Source organism: Gigantopelta aegis, chromosome 14 (assembly GCF_016097555.1).
Source record: "Gigantopelta aegis isolate Gae_Host chromosome 14, Gae_host_genome, whole genome shotgun sequence".
NCBI classification, from domain to species: Eukaryota; Metazoa; Mollusca; class Gastropoda; order Neomphalida; family Peltospiridae; genus Gigantopelta; species Gigantopelta aegis.
The window spans coordinates 12,921,735-12,949,556 of record NC_054712.1 but is presented as its reverse complement, the minus strand read 5'-3'; the positions used below and the strand labels follow the sequence as shown (position 1 = coordinate 12,949,556).

Here is a 27,822-nt window from a genome sequence, read left to right as displayed (position 1 = left end):
GTAGCGGGTTTCCTCTAAGACTGTATATCATAATTTTTGACATCCAGTAACCAATAATTAATTAATCAGTGTTCGCTAGTGGTATCACTGACGAAACAAACTTTACTTTTGAAAAGTGAAGGTCAAATAGCACACCGTTGAACAATGACCGGAACCATTCTAGTACGCCCGCCCGCATAAGAACATTCGTATACGTCAGGACGTTCACACACCGGTACACACAAACGTGCACACACCAAGACACTCATAAACGCATATACAAAAATAAAATACATACGCGCGCGCATATATAGGTAGTACTAAACCAAATAACATCCGGCTGGGTCAAAGTTCGAGGTGCACCGAACGTTTCATAGAGTAGTTATTACCACAAGTCCTGTCATTGGTGATAAATATGAGTGTGTTGTAAAAACATTTAGTTTCATCTGGGCAAAAAATGTATGCAATTTTATTTCATCTAGTACCTCTGTGTCAAGTAGCCTTGTGCTTGAAACATGTTTGGAGTATCTGTAAATCTGTACTTAAATTTTGTCTGAAACTAGGGGTGTTGCAAAAACATCTGGTTATACCGAAAATGAGCCATGAAAGGTACCATCTTCTTCAGTTAATACTTTGAGGTAGGGGTTGTAGTACTGATAGTTATGGGTCATAGTTTGGTTGATATAATGCAAATAGTGGGTTTAACAACAAACGTTAACATGGTTGCCTTTGGGATTTTATTTGGTATAATAGAACCTATATGGACGTGGTTCTTATATTTCTTAATAATAAAATAGTAACACAAAACAAGATACATGGTGGGGTTTTTTTTAGAAGTACATGTATTTATTCAATATCAGCAAATGGTATTAAATTACTTTTTCACATATTTCGAAGTATTTGTACTAGAAATAAAACTTGTTTATATGGAACAAAATAAATATCAAATGCACGCATCTGCACTGTAAGATGTGTGCTTTAATTGCACTGCACTATACGTCAGCATTCATGGTCGTCTGGATCCATCCCACCATTTTTGTGACGTCAGCTATTGGTATGGGAGCTCCGGATGTACACTGGATTCTCAACAAGACCACCCCCTTTAGGATCCACTCTCCCGAGGTCTCCTGGCAAGCAACCGGCCCGCCCTGATCACCCTGCAATGACGTCATGAAGAAGTAATTGTATGGATTGCAATAATGTTATAGACATTTAGGTATTTATAATGATAGCATTACAAATAAAACCATTAATACATTATTTATGAACGCAAATCTTTTACTCTTTACACAAAGGAATGAATGAATGTTTAACGACACCAGACCCATAGGAACGATATCTGGAGTTGGTGGGGGTGGGTCTTTAGTGACGGGGTCACCTCCAGTGTGGGGCTTCAAGCCATATTTTTATCTTTATATAGATTCGGACAGAAAACGTGAATTTTCACCATCGGTCCTTGTTGTTTAACGACACCACTTGAGCACATTGAGTATTAACCATCGGCTATTGGATGTCAAACATTTAGTAATTCTAACATAGTCTTAGAGAGAAAACCTATTATATTTTTCCATTAGTAGCAAGGGATATTTTATATGCACACAGGACAGCACATACCATGGTCTTTGATATAATACCAGTCGTAGTGAAGTAACAATAATGTACTGGTGGTTGGTATAGCATTCCACCCCATAGGTAAAAAAAAATTCTTTTTTTGTTGAAGAATTGTTGTAACAGAAAATCCTGAATTATCTCCCTTAATTCACGACTATAATAATTATACATACACTCCGCACAATATTTATATTGTAAAGTGTGTAGCCAATGCAAGACAACTGGTGTGTATTGGGTTCGTCTCCCAGTACCGGCTTCTACCCAGAGCGAGTTTAACGACTCAATGGGTAGCTGTAAGGCCATTTCACCGACTTCTTTCTCACTAACCACTGACAACTAACCACTAACCACTGACAACTACCTACTAACCACTGACAACTACCTACTAACCACTGACAACTAACCACTAACCACTGACAACTACCTACTAACCACTGACAACTAACCACTAACCACTGACAACTACCTACTAACCACTGACAACTAACCACTAACCCACTGTCCTGAACAGACAGTCCAGAAGCTTTCTTTGCTAGCTGAAGTTTTCAGATGAAGTTGCAAACTTGACAAAATACTTTTTTTCAATGGGCAGGCTAATTGTAAGATATTTATATTTGTAAACAACTCACAACACAGTTGAAGGCTGCAGGACGCTGAGAACTCAGTGCGCATGTCGTTTTGGCCGGAAGTGTCTGAATGTTGGATCCGTAGAATTCTATGTGTTCGCACGTACTGGTAGTCGGAATCCAAACAGGCGCCATTTGTAAATGGTCTCTCAGAGCTTGAAATAAAATAATAATAATAATAATAATAATAATAACGTTAATCGTTGATTACAAGCGGAACCTTCTATTGTTTCAGGTGCATGGTTGACTCTTGTATTGTGTTATTTGGGTCATGCTTGTGTAAAAATATTAACGTTCGTGTATCTTGATACACTATTAAAACAAGTAAAGTTTGTTTTATTTAACGACGCCACTAGAGCACATTGATTTTTTATCTTATCATCGGCTATTGGACGTCAAACATATAGTCATTCTGACACTGGGTTTTGTTTTTAGAGGAAACCCGCTGTGGCCACATAGGCTACTCTTTTACGACAGGCAGCAAGGGATCTTTTATTTGCGCTTCCCACAGGCAGGATAGCATAAACTATGGCCTTTGTTGAACCAGTTATGGATCACTGGTCGGTACAAGTGGTTTACACCTACCCATTGAGCCTTGCGGAGCACTCACTCAGGGTTTGGAGTCGGTATCTGGATTAAAAATCCCATGCCTCGTCTGGGATCCGAACACAGTACCTACCAGCCTGTAGACCGATGGCCTAACCACGACGCCACCGAGGCCGGTAATATGATACACTATTAGTGCCTTCAAATGTACGGTAATCAAACTTGTATCAAGATCACGGCTTGTATTTAGGACCGCTTCTAGTTTTGTTTGTTTGTAATCATATCTGACAAACTGCTTATTCTCAGCATGCCTTATTATAAATAGCATTACATGGATTTTCACCTACTACAACTACCAGAACGACCTGGTCTGGTGCTTATAAAACTTCTACAGTCTAGACTCGAGACTCTAATACAGTCTGAGACACTAATGTCATGACAACGCCATACAAACTGTATGCGTGTGACGTCATTTGAGATTGCGTCTGGACTCAAAAAGTTTTATAAGCATGGGCCCAGAATCACATTGGGTTTGATAACCCCCCCCCACCCCCACCCCCACCCCCCCCCCCCCCCCCCCCCCCCAACTCCCACTCCACCCCATCCCCCACCTCAAAGTTTGTGTGACGTAAATGTTGAACAACGAATAAAGAAGAAACAGTTATTATGACGTCATAAACGATTGACGTTTACTTAGCAACTTAAACCTTATTGTTGTTTCTGAACCATCACAATAACTGACTGGTTTAATGGAATAATAATGTGAGTTTCCTAAATGTGAGTTTTGAAAAGAGAAGAAAGATGAAAACTAGTAAGAAGAAAAACATGTCTTGTCGTAAGTATTAATATCATCATATACATCATTTCCAAAGCTTTGAAGCGTTCTTGTTTTTGTAAAGTGATTATACCATGAATACTATGTATTCTTATAACTCGATATGTACCGTTATTCTCTGTATTCCCCCAACCGCTCATCCTGCACCCCCTCTGCCCGCAGGTGTTTAAACTAGATGGCGAGGGGAGACAAACCGGGGTGACGCACGTCGAGTATTCTATTGGACGGTTCAGCTGGATCAGGACAACTCCATTGGCTACAAGAACAAGAACACGTTAATTAATTAATTAATATAGTATAACATAAGATAGCACAGCACAGCACAGCACAGCACAGCACAACACGTACAACAATACAACACAATACAGTACAATATAATATTATGGTTGTATTGTGCTCAATTAATTATAATATATCCATTAATTATGTTCTCGGTGGTTCCTGTAGTTGTAGCTAAGAATTACTTAGGTGTCTGAAGGGAAGGGGGAATGGGCGGGGGATACCGAAGATTATGCATTGCCCTCAAACTGATGCATAACGAACTAGTATATAATTGCCCCCACCCCCATTTGCTGACATCTTCCGATATCTTTGAAGAAGTATACTTTGATAACAGATCGTGTCGTGGGGTCATGGGGTCAAATGGTGCCTGGCTCATGGACTAATGAAAGACCCCAGTCTAAAATATATAAGTGGGTGGTATTACAATTTGCAAATAGAACCAAGGCAGTACTAGAAGGTTATCTCCAGGTAGACAAGAAGAGTATTTTAAACCCAAAAAAAAGAGACGCTTTTTCATATTTTTCTGGTGGTACAACTGCCTTATTACGGTTCTACCCTGTGTAGACATTCTGGCTGGCTGTCTTTATTTTCCACCTTCTTCATGCAGGATCCACCACTGATATAGGCCTACAGCGTCGTTTTAAAGAAATATAGGACCCTGATGTATACCGTAACACGATACATGTGAGCTTGATGTCTGATGAAAAAAGTTCATATCAAGAGTTAATTAACTGTTTAATTGTGAAAACAAAATCTTCTCTCGCATTTTCTGTGCGTCAAGTGAGAGTTGGAACAATACGTTTAATGAGTCCAGAGCCGTATTAGTGCACATGTGGACTAGGCCCAGGCTTAGGGCGCACAATTTTAGGTGGCGGATCATTTTTTATATATTTTTTTCATGTTGCACGAAATTTCACTTTTCATGTTGTGGTTTGTAGAGGGAGGAGGGTACAAAAATAGTAGTGACCGAGGGGCGCCAAATACTCAAATACGTCTCTAGCAATATCAGATATCTCTCAATATGATATTGTTGCTTTAAATCGCACACAAAATGGTACATTTTTGTTATTTTCAAAAAACATTTAGGTTTCTTCGTACGTCAAACCAAACTTAAATGATTTACAAAACATTACAAAAAAAATTTAAAATAGGGAGAATTTTTTTTTTTCATGCTGTACGAAATTCCACCTTTCCGCTAAGTAGAAGGGGCAAAATAGTGGTCTAGGGGCGCCAGATATTCGAATACATCTCGCAGTGAGTCCATTGAATAAAACGAACTCTCCAAATGCTATTTATAGTTCTCCATGATTCCTGTAGGTTGATGCAAGTTTTTCATTCCCTATATTACATATTTATAAATTATATAGCTTTTTAAACCAGTCACCTTGGTAACTGCGCGCGCTCTGATTTAGATACAGCTGGTTGATCTGGTTGAAGTTTCGGATCGTCTGCGGAAATTCGGGGTGGACGTGGTAGCGTCTAACGGTGAACGTCTGTTCAGCGATCTGGCTGTTGTAGTAGTCCGTCCGCTCGTGGTCCCATTCCCCGGCCACGATGAAGATATCGTCCTCGACGATGAAGTCGTTAGGACTAGACCCGGTTCCAGCCCTGGAGAACATAGAAATGTATAATATGCAAAGGCGCGCCCAAGAGCGGTGCCTGGAGGAAGGCTGGGCACCCATACACCGTAAGTGCTGAGCCGGTTTAAGGATCCGCGGAGCCTGTAGCTCAAATAACACCAGGACCCCCTTCCCAGGATATACATTTTGCAAGCCCCTCGGGGAGAGAGGAAAAATTACCTGGGGAAAATAAATGTACACATCAACGCGGAGCCCACTGAAACGCGGGTACCGTAGCACGTGCTACATGATAAACCAGCTCTACCTAATTGCCTCTTTTTTTCTACTTTAAAATAAAATCATCGGGTTGGCTTTTTCACGAGTTGGTCCATGTGTCATATTTCCCCTTAACAACACACACGCACGCACGCACGCACACACACACACAACACATCCTAAATAGTTCCTGGATCCAACCCGGATATGTTTCTTTTAGTAAGAAAAATACTTTACCCAATTTTGTAACAATATTTTCCCGTGATATTTGACTCGTTTCCGTCCGGTAGAACGTTTACCCACTCATGCAAAATAATATATCTAACGACAACCTGTATCGTATCATATATTAGATGTAACCCATGCTACGTACGAGGAAGTTTAGATGTGGTATGGTAATCTTACATTGTCTTTCTCCCCAAAATATGACAGTTGTATAGATAGCCAGACCTCATTAGCTAAAGCTATATTCACGGCAGCCGTGTGTTTAGCCACTTCAGTGTTAAGTAACAATGAAGGCGATCTCCATTGCCGTTGTATTTATGGAATTAATCTTTGTATGCAATATTTAGCACGATGTGTGTACGATAGTCAAAATATCCTTGCGAAATGCGGCATCGGGTAAGTACAAAGAAGGCGATGGACAGTGCGGATGAAAAGAGAAGAAGTGTCAAAAAGACCTAGCGTATTACATTATAGATTAAAATTGTATGTAACTGAACGTACCAGAACAGACAGACTGCTGACGTCACAATATGCTGGGGCCCAACGAGCGTTGCGCCACACAGGTGTTTTGAGTTGGTCATGGACAGAGGCTGTGACTGGTCCAGTCTACCGCGTATCGACACCTGCCAGGGTATCGAACACTGGGGGGCGTCCTGTCCGTTCCCGATCCTCCCCGTCACAGCCGTGACCCTGCCGCAGCTCGAAGATGAAACTGTATGATTAAAGACACACAGGAACAGATTGTAATTATAATGTAATATGAATCATAAGCTAATTGTATTGGTAATGTTGCATGGTTTAATACATCTTAGCTAGCCAAGGTACCATTCCGTACAAAATGTCTCCTTCTAGCCAGTGCACCACGACTGGTATATCAAACACCGTGGTATGCACTGTGGGATGGTGCATGTAAAAGATTCCTTGCTATTAATGGAAAAATGTAGCGGGTTACTCTTTAAGAATATATTTCAAAATCATCAAATGATTATGTTTGACATCGAATAGCCGATGATTAATAAATTAATGTGCTCTAGTGATGTCGTTAAACGAAATGTAGTATGCTATACAGCATGGTATCTTGGTTTGCGAAGATGAGTTTAATGTAATAAAGTTGTCGTTGTCATCAGTTAGTATTTTATACCGTCGGTGTAACTTTTGTCTCCGACCTCATTTCCAATCCGTTGCTATGTTAAGGTTATGGTTAACGTGTAATTTCAAAGTACAGTCCACAGTGTAACACAAATCAGTAGCAGCGCCCTCTCTCTCTCTCTCTCTCTCTCTCTCTCTCTCTCTCTCTCTCTCTCTCTCTCAAGTACACAGTGTAACACAAACCTGTAGCAGCGCTCTCTCTCTCTCTCTCTCTCTCTCTCTCTCTCTCTCTCTCTCTCTCTCTCTCTCTCTCTCTCTCTCTCTCTCTCTTTCTCTCATTTACCGTTGACACACCAAACTTTAAACTTTAAACCGTATCAATGCGCAATTGATCCGGTAGGATTCGTGTCGTGACACACGAAACAGTCTTGGATCTGTATATGACACATCCGCCGGGAAATTCGAAGAATGTGCCTAAGACCGACGTGCTAGAACCTTCAGTGGATGTAAGCACGTGCCATATGGTTGAATGACGAAATACATGTACCAAACCGTATCAATCCGTTTTGGTCTCAATTCAATATATGTATGTGGATTTTGCAGCACTTTAATACTAGGATCAGACTACTAACTGTGAGTAGAAAGTTGGCCAACTTTCTGCCGTCACTACTACGACTGTCCAGTTGCTAGTCTGAGCGCTCCTACACTGGATTTTCGTCGTATAACCCATTAGTTGATTGGGTGAAACATATTTTATTGCTTTTTAACAAAACAAATGGATTAGACACAAGTTACACAACTTACTAGGCCGTCTAGTTGTCTATTAGACCCATTAGTTGTATTGTTAATCTGAGCGCACCCGTCGAAAGTCGGGAGTTGGAGAAATTACAACGCAGTCGTCGAGTTGGCCAACTTTGTGCTGGCAGTTGGTAGTCTGAGACTAGCATTATGGGTCAGTTCTGTTTTGGACTGGTTGGTGTGTCAACGGTTTTTGTTCTATTTTAGTTCGATAAAAGTTGTTTATAGGGTGGCAGCGTGTTTCCATTCTTTCTCTGTATAGACTGAATATCGAAATAACCATATCTTAGACACCAAAATAGTCGAAGTTTAAAATGGCCTGAGGTGTTGTCAAACAACTATGCCAGCGGCTAAACCGCTGGTGGCGGCTCCTTCTGTGATGCCGCACCCAGCCCAGCCTACGACCGAGCGGAAGAAGACGGACAAGCTCCAGTCAGACACCACACGGCCGACTACGCCACCGCCAGCACCGTTCACCTTGATGTTCCCGGAGTTTGCGACAAGGCACCCTAATTGCCGGTCATCTTCAACTTCGGAGATAGAACGTGCTGCCAAGGAGGAGCACGCCCGGAGTTTGGCCCAACCCGCCGTTGGAAAGAGGAAAGCGGAACCAGTGGAAGGCACTAAAGCCTGGACGCTCCACGGCCAGCTGAACAAGCGCTACAGCAAGTGCTACTGGACGAACATTACCCAGCCGGACAACTTTATTTGTCCACCGCACACTCCGGGATACCGAGAGATCCCCGACGGCGAAGGACAGCTGGAAAGCCACGTCATCAGGCTCAGCGATGGAATCGAATGTCTTTGCGTCACATACTGCAGGGGTCAATTTCACAACCAGGCTCTGCTGCTCACCCAGATGGATAACGTATCAATCCATCGAATCCTGAAGAAGATCTTCGGAGGGGAGCAGTATCCCAAGGCCGCCAAGATTTTATTGACCCCGGAATTTCTTCAATTCCTGCCTAACTTCAATACCAGAGTCTGGCTGTCCTCGCCGTAGACGTCAACCTCCTACCAACCAACCTCCTACCAACCTCCCTTTCCTCCGTGAGTATGGACTTTACTAGACTTTAATTTTGTTTGTAAACAGTCGGTAACCTTTTACTTTCGGCAGTCCGTCTAAATTGCTCAAATCACCTTAAAACCATTTCGGTCGAGCAGTCAAAATTAATTTTTGGTTTAACTTTTTAGTCCAGACAGGTTTGGACGCAGATATCATATGTAGACTCAGGTACTTGACAAGTTTTACCGAGGAATTGAAATTCAGCCAATCAGAACACGGCTCCCACTCGGTGTTACTTGAGGTCTGCTTGGTGTCTGCTAGTCGGTCCGCGCTCGCTGGACTTCAATATGCAGACTTAGACTTTTGACAAGCTTCCCAAGGAATCGAAATTCAGCCAATCACAGCTAGGCCTCACTTGGTGTCTGCTATTTGGTCCGCGATCTCGCTGGTCTTACTTACTAACTGGCTTTTTTCCAAATTCCGCCCACCTCAAACCCCCCCCCCCCCCCCCCCCCCCCTCCTGCTCCGGAGTTGGTCACTGGCGAAGTCAGAGGCTAAATCCGTAGTGGGCGTGCCTGAACCTTCGTGGATAGGGGCACGTTAATAGAGTTGCCCGTTTCCCTCCTATGCGGTACACTTTGTTTGGATTGAAAAGAAAAGTTACAAAATGTGGATTTCCTTTGTCTAATCCAAGATTAAATGTTCTGGTATTAAACAATAGAAATACAGTATTGTTAATAATATCATCACTTAGACACGGTATCAAGTCCCAGGTTTTTTGGTCGCCCCTTCCAGAAAATACCGAATCCACTAATATAAATATAATCGCCATATCAAGCTCAGGGGTTGATTTTTCTCTTTCAGGGCGGGTCCAACTTAAATAAAGGGTCTGCGTGCATGTGTGGGGTTGGAGTATTTTGGACCAGGCAGATACACAGGCCCATGACAGTCGTGCTTCATAATGCAATTTTAAGATATCGTACGCCATCCAAGTTCTATGTACTCACGCCTACACGTGATCCCGTCACCCACAGTACCGCCCTGACAGACACACCGGAAGGAGCCGTCGGTGTTGATACAGCGTCCATAGTTACGATCACAGTTGTGTGCTCCGTTCGTGCATTCGTTGATATCTGAAACACACAACAAGACGTAGCCTAGTGGTCAATACACATCGCCCATTGCTAATCAAACGGAAACTACACTCATTTGTCTGGTAACAGAAAAACAAATATTAAAAATAAAACTCCCTCACAGCAAAAGGCATTTAATTTTATATTATTAGACCACTAGACAGATATGTTTACAAAGTTCGGCAAAGTAATCTTGAACGCTATTGGAGCTGTGCTCCGAAAACCGTAAATAAAACAGTGAATTTGGCTGTTAGTTTCCATGGTAACAGAAAAATATCTCAAATGCAAACTTACATAAACAAAAGGCACTACGAAATCACTATATTCATATGTGTACAGCATTGCGTGGAGTTATCTTGAACAGTCTTCGCAAACTGAATTTGGTAATTCTAACTATTTCTTTCTATGGTAACAGGAAGTTATGTTGAATTGTTTTTTAACTTGTGCTCAGGAAACAGTGAATGTGGTCATTCTGGCCATTTGTTTCCATAGTGATAAAAACAAAATCGAAATGTCATCATAGCAAAAGGCACCACTAGACCACTAGACTGGTACGTGTACAACGTTTCATGGAGCTGTCTTGTAGTCCCATTTAGCCGGGGGGGGGGGGGGGGGGGTCGGTCGGTACCATCTGGGGGCGGGGGACGAATGCTCATGGTGATTTTTGTCAAGGCATACATCCCTAGGGATTTAAAATGTATGATTGAAAGGTTTTTAACTTGTGCTCAGGAAACGGTGAATTTGGTCATTCTAGCTATTTGTTTCCATGGTAACAAAAACAAATATAAAAAATGAAACGGCTTATGGCAAAAGGCATATCTAGACCACTAGACTAATACGTGTACAAAATTTAAGGAAGCTATCTTGAATCAGGGGTCGAAATTCCTGCCTGACCGAATCAAAACCTGCCAGACCAAACATGATCATAAAGTATAAATGCAAATTAATTGCAAAATGCAGGCCCGTAGCCAGGATTTTGAGATGGGGGGGGGGGTCGTTTAGGCTTATGGTGAAGCACGACACACACCCCCCCCCCCCATTGGCTACGGGCCTGAAATATCCATCCGCCCGTGGTGATGTTAATCGGCAAAATCCGGTCGGAACGGCAGCATTTCGACCCCTGCTTAAATGGTTTTGGAGTTGGGCGCCGGTCATTGTAGCTATCTATTTCCATGGTAACAAAAAATATCGAAAATGAAAAGTTCTTCATAGCAAAAGGCACTACTAGATCACTAGATTAACAATGTTGGTGCTACACCAATACGGTTTCGCCATGGCGCACTGATGCGCTTTGAACTGGAAGTGAATCATGACACCGTTGACACACCAGCCGCGAAAACACATCGAAGCGCTTCGTAACTGAATTTGGTGCAGCAACGAGAAGTAACCGTATTCAATGCGCATCAATGCGCTTCCGGTGTTTGGTGTAGCACCAACAAAAGTGTACAATTTCATTTTTTTTATCTTGAACGGGTTTCGAGTTTACGCACACGCACACATGATACACGGAGAAATCCACAGAATGACAAACGTGCCTTACCCGTGCATGTGACACCATTTCCAAAGTAACCTTGTTTGCAAGCACACTGGTACGAACCCAGGGTGTTAATACAGGTGGCCCGTATGTCGTGGCAGTTGTCTTGACCCAGCACACACTCATTAACGTCTGAAAGAGAATATAAACCAGCTCACAGCTCAATATAGGGTTTACGAGGGTGTCACTCTATGACCATATTCATACATTATATTTTGGTTTGATGTTGGTTTTGTTTGGTTTCCCATAGGCGTTGGAAGCAGGGATTGGGGAGGCAGTGGCGTTTTTATTTTCCTTTTGTGTGTAACTTTTTTCAAAGGGACATTCCTGAGTTTGCTGCACTTTTTAAGATGTTATCGACTAACAAAGACTATTTAACGATTGTATTTACATATCAAATATATTTTTCTGCATAAAATATTAGTGGCTGTATGTTAAACATGTTTTTGGCCGATCTAATATTTGTACTAGGTTAAATTTCATTTCATTTCCAAAAATATAATTTTTTCGTACGTACGAAATTATTTGAAGACAAAATCCAGTTTGGGCTTCTTAAAAATATTAAGACGACCAGAAACGCATTGAATTTACAGACACCGATATTCTAAACCAGAAAATGTATTTTATATGTAAATTTAATCGTAGAACTATTTTATTGGTCGGAAACATCTTACAATGCAGCAAACTCGGGAATGTCCCGTTAAAGATTGTGTGTGCAAGGCTCGAAATTATTTTAGTGGACTGGGAAGCAATCTTTATTTTGAACATATAGTCTAGAAGTAAATATTGGAAATAGAGTTCTAGACCGCTTGTACTGATATAAACTTTGCTCTAATTTTATGTAATTTTAAACCATTTATTTCCGGTTTATAATATCTAATTTAATATTGATGTTAATATAGTCGGTAGCAAATTTCTAATCCAAAACGTAAAATGTTTTTGAATGGAAAGCGAAGGTTGCCTGTGAGGTTGTTTGTTGGAAAGTATATTGTGTATTTTGAGTGTCAGTTGTCTTTGATCCTTGTTAATTTCGAGCCTTGGCTAGTATTGGTAAATATTGTATACGTAAGTCATTTATATATTTATTTTTCTATTAATAGATATTTTCTTGAAACAAAAAAATATATTTTATGCATGTAGTACTGTATGGTTATGAACAAAAATATTTAAATTTGTTTTAATGAGCCCGTTGATTACCGTTACAGGTGATTCCGTTTCCTTGGTAACCAGGCCTACAAGCACACCGATAGGACCCGATGCTGTTGAAACAGTTGGATCTGGTAGAATGACAGTTGCTGCTTCCCTCTGCACATTCGTCGATATCTGGGGGATTTTTTTAAAAACAGTATTATTAAATTATTAATCCGTAATTCGGTTTAATGTGATGAGCTCTATAAAGTCTAAACTTCATCATTATTTAATTATTTAAAATAATTATTTGTAAGCTGGCAGACAAAAACAATCGTGAATAATTGTATCTGTTATGTCATTTTAAAAGCTGTTATAAAAAGGTTGAATGCTAATTAATCGAGGTGAATGCCAGTTATTACTAAAGTTTTACATTCAAAGTGTAGATGGATGATTGAGGATTTGGTGGTTGCAGTTATAGTTTGTTTTGTTTTGTTGCCACTTTTTGTGGTGTTTATGTTTCTTTGTGTTTTTCTCTTCTTTTTCTTTTTCGTCTTAGGGTTTTTTCTGTGTTTTTTTTGTTTTGTTGTTGTTTTTGTTGGGGGTTTTTGTTGAGAGGTGTGTTGTTTTTGGGGTTGGATTTTTGTTTTCTTTCTTTTTGTTTTGTTGGGGTTTTTTTGTTATTGTTTGGGGGGTTTTCGGGGGGGGGGTTTGGGGGGGTGGATTATTATTGTTGGTTTTTGGGGTTGTTTGGTGTTTTGTATATTTTTAGAAGGGTTTTGGAGGGAGTTATTTGTAAGATTGCTATAGTTAAGTTGGGGGTGTGTGTGAGGGGGCGATTGGTTTGGTTATTGATGGGGGGTTTTCTGTTTGGCTTTTGGGGGGTTGTTGTGTGTTTGGGGGGGGTTGCTGTTGTTTTTGTGTGGGTTTTGTTGTTGTTTTTTTTTTGTTTTTTTTTTGGGGGTTTTGGGGTTTTTTGTTTGTGTGTGTGGTTTTTTGGGGGGGGTTTGGGGGGGAGGGGGATTGGGTTTCTTTTTCTTTTCTTTTCTTTTCTTTTCAAAACGATAGTTTAACGTTCTGTTCACCTTGACAAGTAAACCCGTCCCAGCGGAAACCAGCGGCACATTCACACCTGAAACTACCCACAGTGTTTACACACACTGGGCCTCGTATTCCACAGTTGTGACGCCCAGTAGCGCACTCGTCAATATCTGAAAATAGAACGCATGGATTGATGCACTCACTCACTGAGATCATGACTGATCAATAGATTTGTTGATGGTGTGTGTACATGTATATTATGTATGTATACATGTATATATGCATGTGTATATACATGTATGTATGTATGCATGTATGTACGTATGCGTGTATGTATGTATGTATCCATGGCGTAGAGGTGTGTAAGTTCTGTGTTGTTTTTTCTTCTTTTAAATAAACGAGCATACAAAATTTAGCTTATGTAGCAATTAAACCTGGAAATGTTTTTTAACTATCTACCTTATTTGAAAACAAGGGGCCCCTCGTTCGTTTCATTCATTCATTTCAACTTATTTTCGCGTTTATATCCCAATAAAGTTCAAGCACGCTGTCCTAGGCACACACCTCAGCTATATGGGCTGTCTGTCCAGACATTGAGTTAGTGGTTAGTGAGAAAGAGAGAAGTCGGTGTAGTGGTCTCTCACCTACCCAATGAGTCGTTAAAACCTGATCTGGGTGGGAGCTGGTATCGGGCTGCGAACCCAGTGCCTTTATATCCAATGGCTTTACCACGACACCACCGAGGCCGGTTCTCATCGTTCGCCACCTGGAGTTTATTTAAATATTACCACTCTTTACTTCGAGGGGTCCAACAATGGAAGCAACTCTCATTATACAGACAACACTACATGATACGGCATTCAGTTCTAGATTCAGGAACCAATCCTTTTTTACACCATAATTATGGCAGTTGGCCACCCTTGTAACATTGCATAACTCAACAGTCAAACTAGTTCTGATTCTAACAATATAAAATAAAGAAAAGGGGAACTCTTTTCAATGGAACTACATTCGAGTGGCGATAGTGGTCGCCTACAGATCCCCTGATTGGCTGACAGAGTGGCATGACCCCTGTAAATAGGTGGATAGGTGAGAAGGTAGTTGGGTAAGTAGGTATTTATGGATGAATGGACGGACGTATGGCGTACCGACTTCGGTGGTGCAGTGGTTAAGCTATCGGTAGCTGGGTTCGTATATCGGTACCGGCACTCACTGAGAGAGACGGAGACAGAAAGAGTTAACCCTTTGTCCTGGACAGACAGACCAGACAGCTGAGGTGTGTACCCAGGACAGCGTGTTTGAACCTTAATTGGATATATGCACAAAAATAAGTAAAAACAAAAACGTATCGAATGGCAAGTAAAACTATTAGGATGTTTAACAAATCGATTAATTGGACATGGGAAATTTCAACAATCCACTCCATAAGATTACGAAATAAATGTATACACCTCTGCGCTCTCTTTAACAAAAATATAAACTATACCCACCTCGACACCTGAAGCCATCCCAGCTATAGCCTGCGATACAGATACACGTGTAGCCCGTAACCGTGTCCCGGCACGTCGAGATCGAGGCTGGGCAGGTGTGCGTTCCCAACAAGCATTCGTCGACATTGATATCTGAAAACAATTCAGTAGATTTTTTATTTTGCATAAGTTGATAACTTTAAAGAATCATGTTTTGTTAGGTGATTGTGTGATACCATATAATAGCTTTAATTATAGTGTGGGGACATGGTGGGGTATAAACACAGCGGAGGAATAGGTGCAGTATAAACAGTGTAGATATGGGTGCAGTATAAACAGTGTAGGGATGGGTGCAGTATAAACAGTGTAGAGATGGGTGCAGTATAAACAGTGTAGGGATGGGTGCAGTATAAACTGTAGGGATGGGTGCAATATAAACTGTAAGTATAGTTAAAGTTTGTTTTGTTTAACGACACCACTAGAGCACATTGATTAATTAATCATCGGCTATTGGATGTCAAACATTTTGTAATTCTGACACATAGTCATCATAGTAAACCCGCGTCATTTTTCCATTTAAGGGATCTTTTACATGCACTTTCCCACAGACAGGAAAGTACATACTACGCCCTTTGTATAGTGTAGTATGTACTTGTATGTATGTATGCATACATAAAGTTGAATGGATCCACCGATGTGGTTCGATTCTGCGACACAAGCACCTCAGGTGACTAGGTATAGGTGCAGTATAAATAATGAAGGAATGTGTGCAGTATGTACTTAGTGTTGGAATAGATGCAGAATAAACAGATTGACGGTTGGAAAGACGAATGGAAGGGCGAACAAACGGAGGGATGGGAGGCTGGAGAGGTAGATATGGAGGGAGGGATGGGTGAGCGGTTAGGTGAACATAATCATATCCTTAGTTGGATGGATTGATGAAAGGGTGGGTGGTTGGATTGATGAATGAATGAATGAATGGATGCATGCATGGATGGCTCATTGGATGGATGGATGGACAGGTTGGTTCGGATGGATGGCAGAAAGGAGGGAGAGAGGAGGCAGAGGTGTAGAAGGTGTGTTTGTCAGCGGAAATTATATGTATTGTTGGATGGGTAGATGGAGGGTTGGATGCATGCATGCACTGATGGATGGATGCATGCATGCACTGATGGTTGGATAGATGGAAGGACGGATACATGGGTGAGTGGATGGATGGATGGATGAATGGTTAGATAGACGATGGGAGAGTGGATGGATGGAGGGAGGGAGGGAGGGAAGGAGGGATTTTTGGATGGACACATGATTGGATTGATGGAGGTACGTGTTGATTATTTTTGTAGAAACAAACACAGACAGACAGACAAGATAGACAGACAGACAAGACATACAGACAGACAGACAGACAGACAGACAGACAAGACAGACAGACAGATACGTATGTTAGACGATCAACTGAGCTAGTTTTACTTGTGCAGGTGAAGCCGTTGCCCATGTAGCCCGCGTTACACACGCACTTGTAGGAGCCGATGGTGTTCACACAGGCGGCGTTAGGGTCGCACCTGTGTAGAGACAGCGCGCACTCGTCCCGGTCTGAAACGAAGAAAGGAAGGTTTTTTTAAAGTTTGTTTTGTTTAACGACACCACTAGAGTACATTGATGTATTAGTCATTAGCTATCGGATGTCAAACGTTTGGCAGTTCTGACAGTCTTAGAGACGAAACCCAGAGGCGGATCTAAGGGGGCCCGCCCTAAATTTTGCGATAGTTATAATTTTATTATATATTAATTTTCATTTTTCTTACGATCCCCCTCCAAATCCCCCTCAAAGTTCCTTTGGCATTCCACCTCATGTCGCTGGGGCCCCCCTAAATGGATTTTCGGTATCCGCCACTGAAACCTACCTGATTTTTCCATTAGTATAAAGGGGTCTTTTATATGCATCATCCCATAGAGATGATAGTACATACTACGGCCTTTGATATCCCATGGAGCGGGACGTAGCCCAGTGGTAAAGCGCTCGCTTGATGCGCGGTCGGTTTGGGATCGATCCCCGTCGCCCATTGGGTTATTTTTCGTTCCAGTCAGTGCACCACGACTGGTATATCAAAGGCCGTGGTATGTGCTATTCTGTCTGTGGGATGGTGCATATAAAAAATCCCTTGCTACTAATGGAAAAATGACTGTGTCAAAATGAACATATGTTTGACATCCAATAGCCGATGATTAATAAATCAATGTGCTCTAGTAGTGTCGTTAAACAAAACAAAGTTCTTTATATAGAAGTCATGGTACACTGGCTGGAACGACAAATAGCCCAATGGGCCCTCCGATGGGGGTCGATCCCACACCGACCGCGCATCAAGCGAGCGTTTTACCACTGAGCTACATCCCGCCCCCCGGAAGGTTTTAGTGTTAGTGGTCAGATTACCGTCTTCTAGCTGCTTGCTGGGGGTTCGTTTCAAAGAGTTTGATTTTACGTATTTGCAGGAGAATGAAGAGAACCATGTACTGTTAAAGGTGCAGTGTAGTTGTTACAACTGACATAATATTATTTCGACATTTTTGTTTTGTTTTACATTTGTGATAAATAACCATACATTAATCGATCCCAGAAATAATCTTTGCATAAATAACTTGGATAATATCGAACATGTAATGTGACTTCATGGTGTGTAGACGGTGGCGTTTTGTACCAATAGATTCCTGACTTATTACGTCATAACAACTCCTATATTATATGAAATCAACTTTGAGATTGCACCATTAAATTATTTTCATCTTTTTGAGACGTTGATGTCTTTAAAACATTTCAGAACATGGCTGATAATTTACCTTTAAGTCTGTGTTCTGATATATCATATATGTGTTAGTGTTGGGGTGGGGGGTATCCTGTGGTTGGGTAGGTAGGTGTGTGGATAGGTGTGTCACTTACCGATGGCTCCGAGGCAGCACACCTGGCCGATGGGACACATGAAAGGACTGTTGTACCACATGTGTCGCGTGGTGCCCGCGGGGCAGTCCGTACTGTTGTAACATGCCTGCAGTGGAGCATTGGTCCGAGGGTTAAAGGCACAGTATCCTGTGTGAAAAGAAACAAAAATTCCAAGAAATTCAGTTACAGCTGTTTTTATTTTTATTTATTTAGTTTTGTTTATTATTATTATTTCTTCTTTTTAATGTTACTATCATTATCATCATAATCATCGTCATCATCGTTATCATCATCTCGCCATTATTATCATTATTATTATTATTATATTATTATTATTATTATTATTATTGTTATTATCTTCGTTGTTGTTCAGACGATCCATTTTGGTAACCTTTATTTGATGAATAAAAGTATGTTTTGACTTGTTACTCGAAATCAGGTATAAATTCAACATGTTGTTATGATGATTAACTTATTAATTAAGTCATGGAATATTTTGTCTACAAATCACACAAAAAAAGAGGGTTTCTGATGCTACTATTTTATGAACCTTATCATCCACATAATGTTTTGTAAGCATATTGATATATTCCCCATCCTTATATTCTTAAATAATATATAAATGTATGCAACTATTCATTTTACTCGAAATCAGGTCTAATTCGACATTTTGGTACGACATATAATTAAGTCATGGAATATCTTGTCTACGAATCACAAAACGGATTTCTGACGTTAATACCTTGATTTCTGTCAACTTGTTTTGAATGTCGTGATTATAATATCCTCTTTGATACTACCGTTTTATTAGCCTTGTTCCAAATATGATCACACGCAAGAAGCTGAAGATTTAGCGGGGATTGGTTTGGTTTATCACTATCATCCGAAAGATACAATGAAATGATTTAGCATTAAAGGGACAATTCCTTGAAATATTTAAGCATGTACATTGTATATTACAAAGATCCATACCGGGATACCAAATAAATATCAATAATAAATAAATAAATAAATAAACAAAATAAATAAATACCAAATAAATATTAATAATAAATAAATAAATGAATGAATGAATGAATGAATGAATGAATAAATAATAAAATAAAATAAAATAAATAATAAATAAATAAATAATAAAATAAAATAAAATAAAATAAAATAATAAATAAATAAATAAAATGAAATAAATAAATAATTAAATATTTGCATTGTTAAAAATATAATTTAAGAATTAATTTTTAAAAGTAAAAACGATTTTTCGTTCTGACTGGAGTTTACTGTGTTTCTGGTTGAATCCTCACACTCAGAATGGTACGGAAGTGGCATCACAACCGGTATTGTGTTAACTACTTCGGTCTGTACAGAGTAAACAAAAGCGGTACAGAACAAAAGCCAAAAACCTACATTTTGATCAGCCTAACCTCGCCACATCGTTGTCTGTCTACGTTTGAAATCTAAACGACAAAACAGTTTTCCGTGATCAAAACCGAATATCTGCAATATAGTGGTCGATTCCAAAATAGTGGTTGATTCCATGAAATTCCGTCTATAGGACGACAGCCACTCCCGAGGAGATCCTATACTGGACAGTGCATCCCTCCTGCACCGCTCCAAAAAGACTGCCACTCCCATAATAGTTTACTAAAGCAGAGTTCATTGGAATAAATAAAGTTATGATGACATCGTCTCAATTACCTTTGGAAGACAAATTTATACAAGAAGAACAGAAATTTGTGGAGGTTTATTATTATTATTATTATTATTATTATTATTTATTTATTTATTTATTTTTATTTTTATTATTATAATTATTATTATTATTATTATTATTATAATTATTATTATTAATATTATTATTCAGCTGCTGGAAATATTACAAAAGAAACGCCTTTGAAATGTTATGTTTGGCAGCCATTTTGAAGTTATGTGAATTAATGAAAGAAAGAAAGAAATATTTTATTTAACGACGCAATCAACACATTTTAATTACGGTTATAACTTCAGACATGGTTAAGGGCCACACAGATATTGAGAGAGGAAACCCGCTGTCGCCACTTCATGGGCTACTCTTTTGGATTAGCAGCAAGGGATCTTTTTATATGCACCATCCCACAGACAGGGTAGTACATACAACGGCCTTTGATATACCAGTAGTGGTGCACTGGTTGGAACGAGAAATAGCCCAATGGGCCCACCGACGGGGATCGATCCCAGACCGACCGCGCATCGAGTGAGCGCTATACCACTGGGTTACGTCCCGCCGCAATATAATGAATATATCATTGTACATGGATAGAATAGCTTCATTATCTCAAACTCATACGTAAATATAGTCCAATATCTTTGAAAAACATCATGCAGACGACAATATATGGAAACATTGTCTATTTCAGTGTACTTTGGCAGAAATATTGAAATTATACGAATGAAGGAAGGAAATGTTTTATTTAACACGTTTTATTTACGGTTATATGGCGTCGGACATATGGTTAATGTGACCATATTGTAATTATGCAAATGAAGGAACTGTTGTATTAAACTAAGAATTTATTAAACAGCTTTCCCACTCGCCCGAAACTAATTTTGTTGTTTGAATAGGTCAAGAATGTTTTCTAGATTCCATAACATTGCTTTGAAGAATTTTTTTTTATTACAATTTGTTTTGGGTCCAATTCTATTTTGACTAGACTATTCATGAATAACCAGAGGTTACTGTAGGTTTCATCTCCGTCCTATCTGTCTGTATGTCTGTATGTATGTATGTATATATATATACTCTTCAAAAAAAGAAACGCAAAAGGGTACAAATGGGTTATAACTCCGATTTTATGTTTCCTACCGGTTCATGCTTTGTAAATATAAGGTCATTGCATGTCCCAAACACATTCCCACGGTTACATTCGATAAAACGCAGCTACTGTACAATAAAGTTCCAAAATGTGAATATTCGCAAAAACGCAGCCACGTGCAAACCATGTCACCACTGCACGTGCGTTGTCTGCACGTGCAACATAAACACCGACAGTATAAAAGTGCAGGGTGTTCGCTTGCCTGGCCTCTGTATCTGGCCGACAGTTGACAATCCAGGACATGCCACGTCTCAGTGAACCGCAGAGAAACAATGCCATCGGCCGACTAGACGCAGGCGAATCCAGAACGGCCGTTGCCAGGGCATTCCATGTGTCCCCAAGCACCATCTCCAGACTGTGGGACCGTTACCACCAACATGGATCAACACGTGACCATCCGGTCGACCACGGGTCACTACCCCCGGGCAGGACCGCTACATCCGGGTACGCCACCTTCGGGAACGATTGACTACTGCCACCATCACAGCCGCAGCAATACCAGGTTTGCGCAGGATATCCGACCAGACCGTACGGAACCGCCTACGTGAGGTAGGAATTCGTGCCAGTCGTCCAGTTCGAGGTGTCATCTTAACACCACAACACCGTCGACTCCGACTGCAGTGGTGCCAGATTCATCGACAATGGCCTCAACTGCGATGGAGACCGGTGTGGTTCAGTGACGAGTCCCGATTTCTGCTTCGACGTCATGATGGAAGATGTCGCGTGTATAGGCGTCGTGGCAAACTGCGTGCAGGAAGTGGACAGATTCGGCGGGGGTAGTGCCATGGTGTGGGCAGCCATCTCACACACTGGCAGAACTGACCTGGTCCACGTGCAGGGCAACCTGAATGCACAGGGCTACATTGACCAGATCCTCCGGCCACACATCGTTCCAGTTATGGCCAACGCCAACGCAGTGTTCCAACATGACAACGCCAGGCCTCACACAGCACGTCTCACAACGGCTTTCCTACAGAACAACAACATTAATGTCCTTCCTTGGCCATCGATATCACCGGATTTGAACCCAATTGAGCATCTATGGGACGAGTTGGACCGACGCCTCCGACAGCGACAACCACAGCCCCAGACCCTGCCCGAGCTGGCAGCAGCCTTGCAGGCCGAGTGGGCCACCATCCCCCGGGACGTCATCCGTACTCTGGTTGCTTCAATGGGCAGGCGGTGCCAGGCAGTTGTCAACACACGCGGAGGCCACACCCGGTATTGACTCCAGATGACCTTGACCTTGGTGGTGTGTCCTATCACTTACTCACAATGGACTAGAGTGAACTGTGAACAATCCTGCAACATTTGGTAATTATCGGACTCACCATTCAATAATTAAATCAATTCTCCAAATGTTACGACAATGTGGTTTTGCGTTTCTTCTTTTGAAGAGTGTGTGTGTGTGTGTGTGTGTGTGTGTGTGTGTGTGTGCGCGCGCGCGCGCGTCTGTGTGTGTGTGTGCGCGTCTGTGTGTGTGTGTGTGTGTGCGCGCGCGTCTGTGTGTGTGTGTGTGTGCGCGCGTCTGTGTGTGTGTGTGTGCGCGCGTCTGTGTATGTGTGTGTGCGTGTGTATGTGCCTCTATGTATGTATGTCTGTTCGTCTGTTTATTATTGCCCTAAGTTCAAGAGTCTGAGACGATGAAAACTACTAAACCACACTTTAAAATAATTTGCAAACAATCGATGATCCATTTGTGTGACCTTTATTTGATAAAGAAAAAATGTATTGACTTGTTGACAAATTTTGTTTCTTTTTTTCTCCCACATAATTTATATTCTCTTTAGGTCATATTGACATATTTCTGATCCTTATATTCTTAAATAATATATAATTGTATTCCGCTATTCATTTTTGGTACGATACTTAATTAATTCAGTCATGGAATATGTTGTCTATAAACCACAAGACTGATTTCTGACTTTATACCTTGATTTCTAGCAAATTGTTTTGAATATCATGATTATAATATTCTCTTTGATATCACCATTTTATGAGCCTTGTTCCAAATACGATCATACGGATGAGAAACTGACAATTATACATACCTGTTTAAAATAAGTTAGAACACCTATATTTATGTTGAAAGAACATTTTAAATGGAATTTCATTGGAATAACCATAGGTGTATGGGATCCCATTTTTGTTGGAGGGGCGGTGGAGCTGGCTTTTGCCCGAATTAAACGAAAATGCCCGAAACTGGATAGCAACATTTATTCATATTAGCATTACTACCAAACAGCTGTATAGAGATGCAAATGCATTACTACGCATGTTTACATGAATTGCAGCTAATTTTGAGGGTAGAATGATGGAAATACATGGTAAAAAGGTCGCAGGTTAGCACATTTTGCCCGAATATCTCTATCATTTTGGCCCGAATTTGAAGTTTAGCACCCCCGTCTCGTAGGCTTATGGGAATAACAATAATAAAACAAAATCATTGGAATAACAAAATAGTTTTTATAAAAATAGTTAAATACCCATTATTCTTACCTCCCCAGACTGCCGCTGCTTCGTCAACGGCATACACCGTCATCAACACCACCAACAACAACGACTTCATTGTCACCATAACCCGTCAAACAATCCTCACTAATATCACCAACCAAAGACCGGAAAAAACCTAATCAACTTACTCCGGTATTATTAGAAAAGGTTTTTTTTTTTTAAACCAGTGCTCTCAGTATTGCAACCTATTTTTAACACGACAAATATAACAAATTAAAACCCTTGGGCGTTTAGGTTTCTCCTACCTCGACGCAGTGACCCCTCCCGTTGTTATACAAAATTTATCATATATAAACAAGGCTGAAAGGTCGTCAATAATGTATCTTACGGCCTGTAACGTTCGTGGTATAACACGAACGAATCCTTTTCTTTCAATTACCACGATTTGTGTACGCTGCTTGTGTTAGCCAAGGCGTTCATCTTGAGCAATACACTAAAGACGGCAAACAGAAAGTGAATGGCGATTTCACTTAAACGGAAATCAAATAACGCAAGTTTGCTAACAAAGTGTCAGTAGGAAAATGAATGTTAGTACACGATTCTCTTGCATCTTTTTTCTGCGTAATAGAACAGACAAAGAAAGAAAAACGCGATTGACAATAAACATGTATACGTAGGTTTTCAATAAAATGTTGTGTAATTAATAGTGTTAACAAGTAGACTGACAGTATATCATAATATCACATGCCGAGATCTAGAATAACATTTTCCATCAAATATTACATTGTTTTATACATTTCTATGGTACATTAAAGTGACACTCTACTTTTAAAACACTAAGGCTTATTTTTCACTATTAAAGCCATTTTTTTATCATTTAAATTAGAAGTACTTTGATTTTATTATTTAGAATATTAATTTTCGTACACCTGAAGTGATTCTAGTAAATCCAGGTTTCTGCAATACCCCAAAATGTATAAATTTTCATAATTCTAAAAAAACGCACGTTCGTCTGAGAAGTAATGGTTATCGAGACAAGCTCTAGTTATTTTTGACGGTATTTTCCTGTTTAAATATCACAGATTTTAGTTTCTTTCGCTTATAACCTTATCCAGATGTGTGTCGCAGGTTTGTAGATTAACACATTTTAGTGTTAATTTCCACGGGGTGAAACTATAGGGTCTGCGCTTTTAATAGTGTTAACAGTAGACTGTCGGCATAATAACATTACATGCACACAGTGAAGAACACTATGCATCATAAATGAGATTGTTTTAAACGTGTCTAGGGTACATTAAACCAGTGCACTAGTTTTAACAGCCGACTGTCATCACGGGTGTTATATTATATACTTTGAACATAACATTGTGTATCTTATACTACAGATAATACAGGGTTCTTTACACCAATTGAAATCCTATCGACGACAAAGCTGTAAAAAAAAAAGTGCTGTTGCACACGACTTAAATTATTGACAGACCCTATTTTTTAAACATTAAGGCGTATTTGTCACCAGTGGGGTGTCCCATTTTGCCAACAACCCACTTTGCTTACACTCAGTTTGAAAAGATAACATCCCTAGTTAAAAGTGGAACGTTCCATGTATGGTACCTCTGTATAAAAATAAAAATAAACTAAACTATTAAAATGGGATCATTGCACTAATACTAATCACCATAAAGAGCATGAAATCCCATTTACATTACTTATGACACACAAAATAATAGGGAGTGTCCCACTATTAACTAGGGATGCCACTTTTTCATACTGTAGGCAAACTGAGTTTAGGCATACTGGGTTGTAGGCAAATTGGGTGTAGGCAAAGTGGGTTGTAGGCAGAGTGGGAGGGAACCACCAGTGGCGTAGCTAGGAGAGCCACAGTGGCCATGCATCCCCCTGCCCCCGCCACCAATCTTTCTTTTTTTAATTGTATTAAAGTTACATACATATATAGTGTGGGTTGCCATCCTATATCCCACCCGACATCAGTATAAAATCCTGGTTACGCCAGTGTTTGTCACTATTAGTTTTATAGCAGTTTTTGGTGATTAAAATGAGACATTGCTTAGATTTATTGTTTAGATTATCCATTTCCATGCATCCGAAAGTGTTTCTGGACCCGTGCTTATAAAACTTAAAGTCTAGACTTTAATAGTCCAGACTTTAACGTAATGCTATGTGAATGGCGTTGCCATGACGTTAAAGTCTGGACTTTATTAAAGTCTAGACTTTATTAAAGTCTAGACTTTATTAAAGTCTAGACTTTAAGGTTTATAAGCACGGGGCCTGGTCATCCTGGTATTTCTAATGCCAAAGAATTATCGGAATCCACGGGACATTATCATATATATATATATATATATATATAGAGAGAGAGAGAGAGAGAGAGAGAGAGAGAGAGAGAGAGAGAGAGAGAGAGAGAGAGAGAGAGAGAGAGAGAGAGAGAGAGAGAGAGAGAGAGAGAGAGAGCGAGAGCGAGAGATTTCATATTTAAAAAACAAAAACATGATCACTGAAAAGTGATATAACAGTCATGTAGACGAGCTTTAGTCTTTTAAGGGTATTTCCCTGTTTCAATGTCAGAGACTCCTCAGACTCCTGTTTCACTCTATATTGTAATTTTATCCAAATGTGTTACAGATGTGTGTGTTAACCGCTCGAGCTTAGTGTGCTGGAACGAGAAATAGCCCAATGGGCCCACCGACAGGGATCGATCCTAAACCGACCGCGCATCAGGTTAGAGCTTTACCACTGGGATACGCCCCGCTCCTAGTGTGGTCTGAATCCACGGGACATAAGCGGAATGACACAAGAGGACACTCGAGTTAAACTAACTGCTGGTCATCTTGGTATGTGACATATCGTTATTTGAACTGCGTGTTACTTCCACCCACATTGTACATACTCGAGAAAAGGATGTTTTCGCCTTTAGTTTGGACATTTGTAACAGGCCTTGTCATACTCTAGAAAAACAATATGATCAAAAGAAGATTATAGTAATTGTTACAATGTATAAATGTTGAATTGTTTATTTGATTGAAACGCACATTTCTATAAAGATGGTGCTCTAACGAAATTGGAGGAAATAACCTTATAACAAGTATAATGAAGAATAACGACATCTCCAATTAGGTTTAACATATATATTTTATAGATATAAAGCTTTTAAGTTAATTTTCTGAAAGTAATTTAGGCAACTGTTATGTCAACTTAACTATTTTAAACACAATTCACATAACAGTATGTCGTTATAGATAAACACATCACCAGGGGAACTGAGAACATGGCGGCTGTTGCTATTATTTGATATGTCGTTGGCCGATATCTGCAGTTATTGAGAGAGATGTCATTTATATCAGTGTTTACTAGTTAAATAATAGTCATATTAAACATCACTGACGCCAGGATGGCTGCAGCAAGATTGCCACCTCTGTCAGGGTATTTATGCATCTAGAGGTGTAATAGTTGCGGTATTACACAGCTAGTTTTTACATAATGATTTAATATAAACATATCACTGTTCATTTACAGAGTGTATATATATCGTTATCCACTACATCTTCACTGGTCCCCACAAAATATGATTTTGTTTTAAATATGTTTTAAGGTTAACAGTAGCCTAGTTATAAGGGAAGTTATACAACGTAAAGAAGATGAACAAACTATATACCAGTATATTACCCTAACTTACTTTAAGATTCAATGAGTATTGAGCCATTCAAGAGCTAGACGGACATATGGATGGTTATAATTACTCTCTTCCATCAGAGATAATTATATGGTGAAAACACGGAATGGCTACCAACCACCGGGTAGGCAAAGATTCACGCTGTAATACAACACTAACCCTATGTTTGATGTTAAATATATAACATTACACCAATAATTTTCGAGATCACTGTTAAAACATATTTAACATATTAACCAATAATACACACTCTACAGAAAGATGCCCGACAGCACACCCTTTCAACAACGTTCCAGTTAAATATGTAGATGCCATGAACAGGGCAAAAACATCCCAAAGAAGTGTTCTGGGGCAGAGAGTGTTAGATAATATACTCACAATAATGGCACATGGACCAAAATCCCTAAAAGATTTTGAAGCAATGCCAGCCATAAAAGAATGGCTCAGAAGTAAAAAGGGTTCTCGCCACATCCATGGCCATAAAACAAGTGGTCACTAAGACATACATTGACACAGTAATTATATTTAGATGAACAAGTGGACACTACAAAAAATATATATCAAAGTTTAAATCAACAAATTAACATGATTTAAAACAAAGTTTAAATCAACAAGTAGAGAAGACAGACAAAAATTATAAACAGTTGATACTACTGAACAGACATATAGATTTCGTACTTCCTGGGTAAGTAATGTAACCTATTGCCAAAAATCGTTATTTATGCAATTAAGCCAATTACTTTCAAGATTATTACATTA

At 40.0% G+C, this 27,822-nt stretch overlaps 4 protein-coding genes across 5 annotated transcripts in view; 2 read left to right on the top strand and 2 right to left on the bottom strand.

The window, feature by feature from the left end:
- LOC121387970 overlaps nt 1-13,212 on the top strand; it is a 28,325-nt gene extending 15,113 nt beyond the window's left edge. The window contains exons 1-2 of one of the 2 annotated variants that reach the window (XM_041519153.1): nt 7,901-8,876; nt 12,705-13,212. In XM_041519153.1, the coding sequence (XP_041375087.1) occupies nt 8,167-8,829 (663 nt within the window). In that variant the 5' untranslated portion in view covers nt 7,901-8,166 and the 3' untranslated portion in view covers nt 8,830-8,876; nt 12,705-13,212. Of the gene's footprint in view, nt 1-7,900; nt 8,877-12,704 lie in introns of those variants that run through there. The other variant, XR_005959911.1, reaches the window with a different exon arrangement.
- Nucleotides 378-5,271, bottom strand: LOC121387971 (chymotrypsinogen B-like). The gene is made up of 3 exons (XM_041519154.1): nt 3,707-5,271; nt 2,220-2,371; nt 378-1,136 (listed from the first exon to the last, which is right to left on the bottom strand). The coding sequence occupies exons 1-3, from the start codon at nt 3,735-3,737 to the stop codon at nt 972-974; spliced, it is 348 nt and encodes a 115-aa protein (XP_041375088.1). The 5' UTR covers nt 3,738-5,271; the 3' UTR covers nt 378-971.
- A 471-nt stretch (nt 13,213-13,683) lies between the features above and the next one.
- On the bottom strand, nt 13,684-23,490 carry LOC121389077 (fibrillin-1-like). Its single transcript, XM_041520693.1, has 5 exons — nt 23,421-23,490; nt 18,073-18,219; nt 16,608-16,730; nt 15,159-15,290; nt 13,684-13,838 (listed from the first exon to the last, which is right to left on the bottom strand). Exons 1-5 carry the CDS (start codon nt 23,488-23,490, stop codon nt 13,684-13,686), a joined length of 627 nt encoding a protein of 208 aa, XP_041376627.1.
- A 3,176-nt stretch (nt 23,491-26,666) lies between these two features.
- LOC121388730 (translin-associated factor X-interacting protein 1-like) overlaps nt 26,667-27,822 on the top strand; it is a 30,948-nt gene continuing 29,792 nt past the window's right edge. The window contains exon 1 of the mRNA XM_041520208.1: nt 26,667-26,813. Within this exon, the coding sequence (XP_041376142.1) occupies nt 26,782-26,813 (32 nt within the window). The 5' untranslated portion in view covers nt 26,667-26,781. The remainder of the gene's footprint in view (nt 26,814-27,822) is intronic.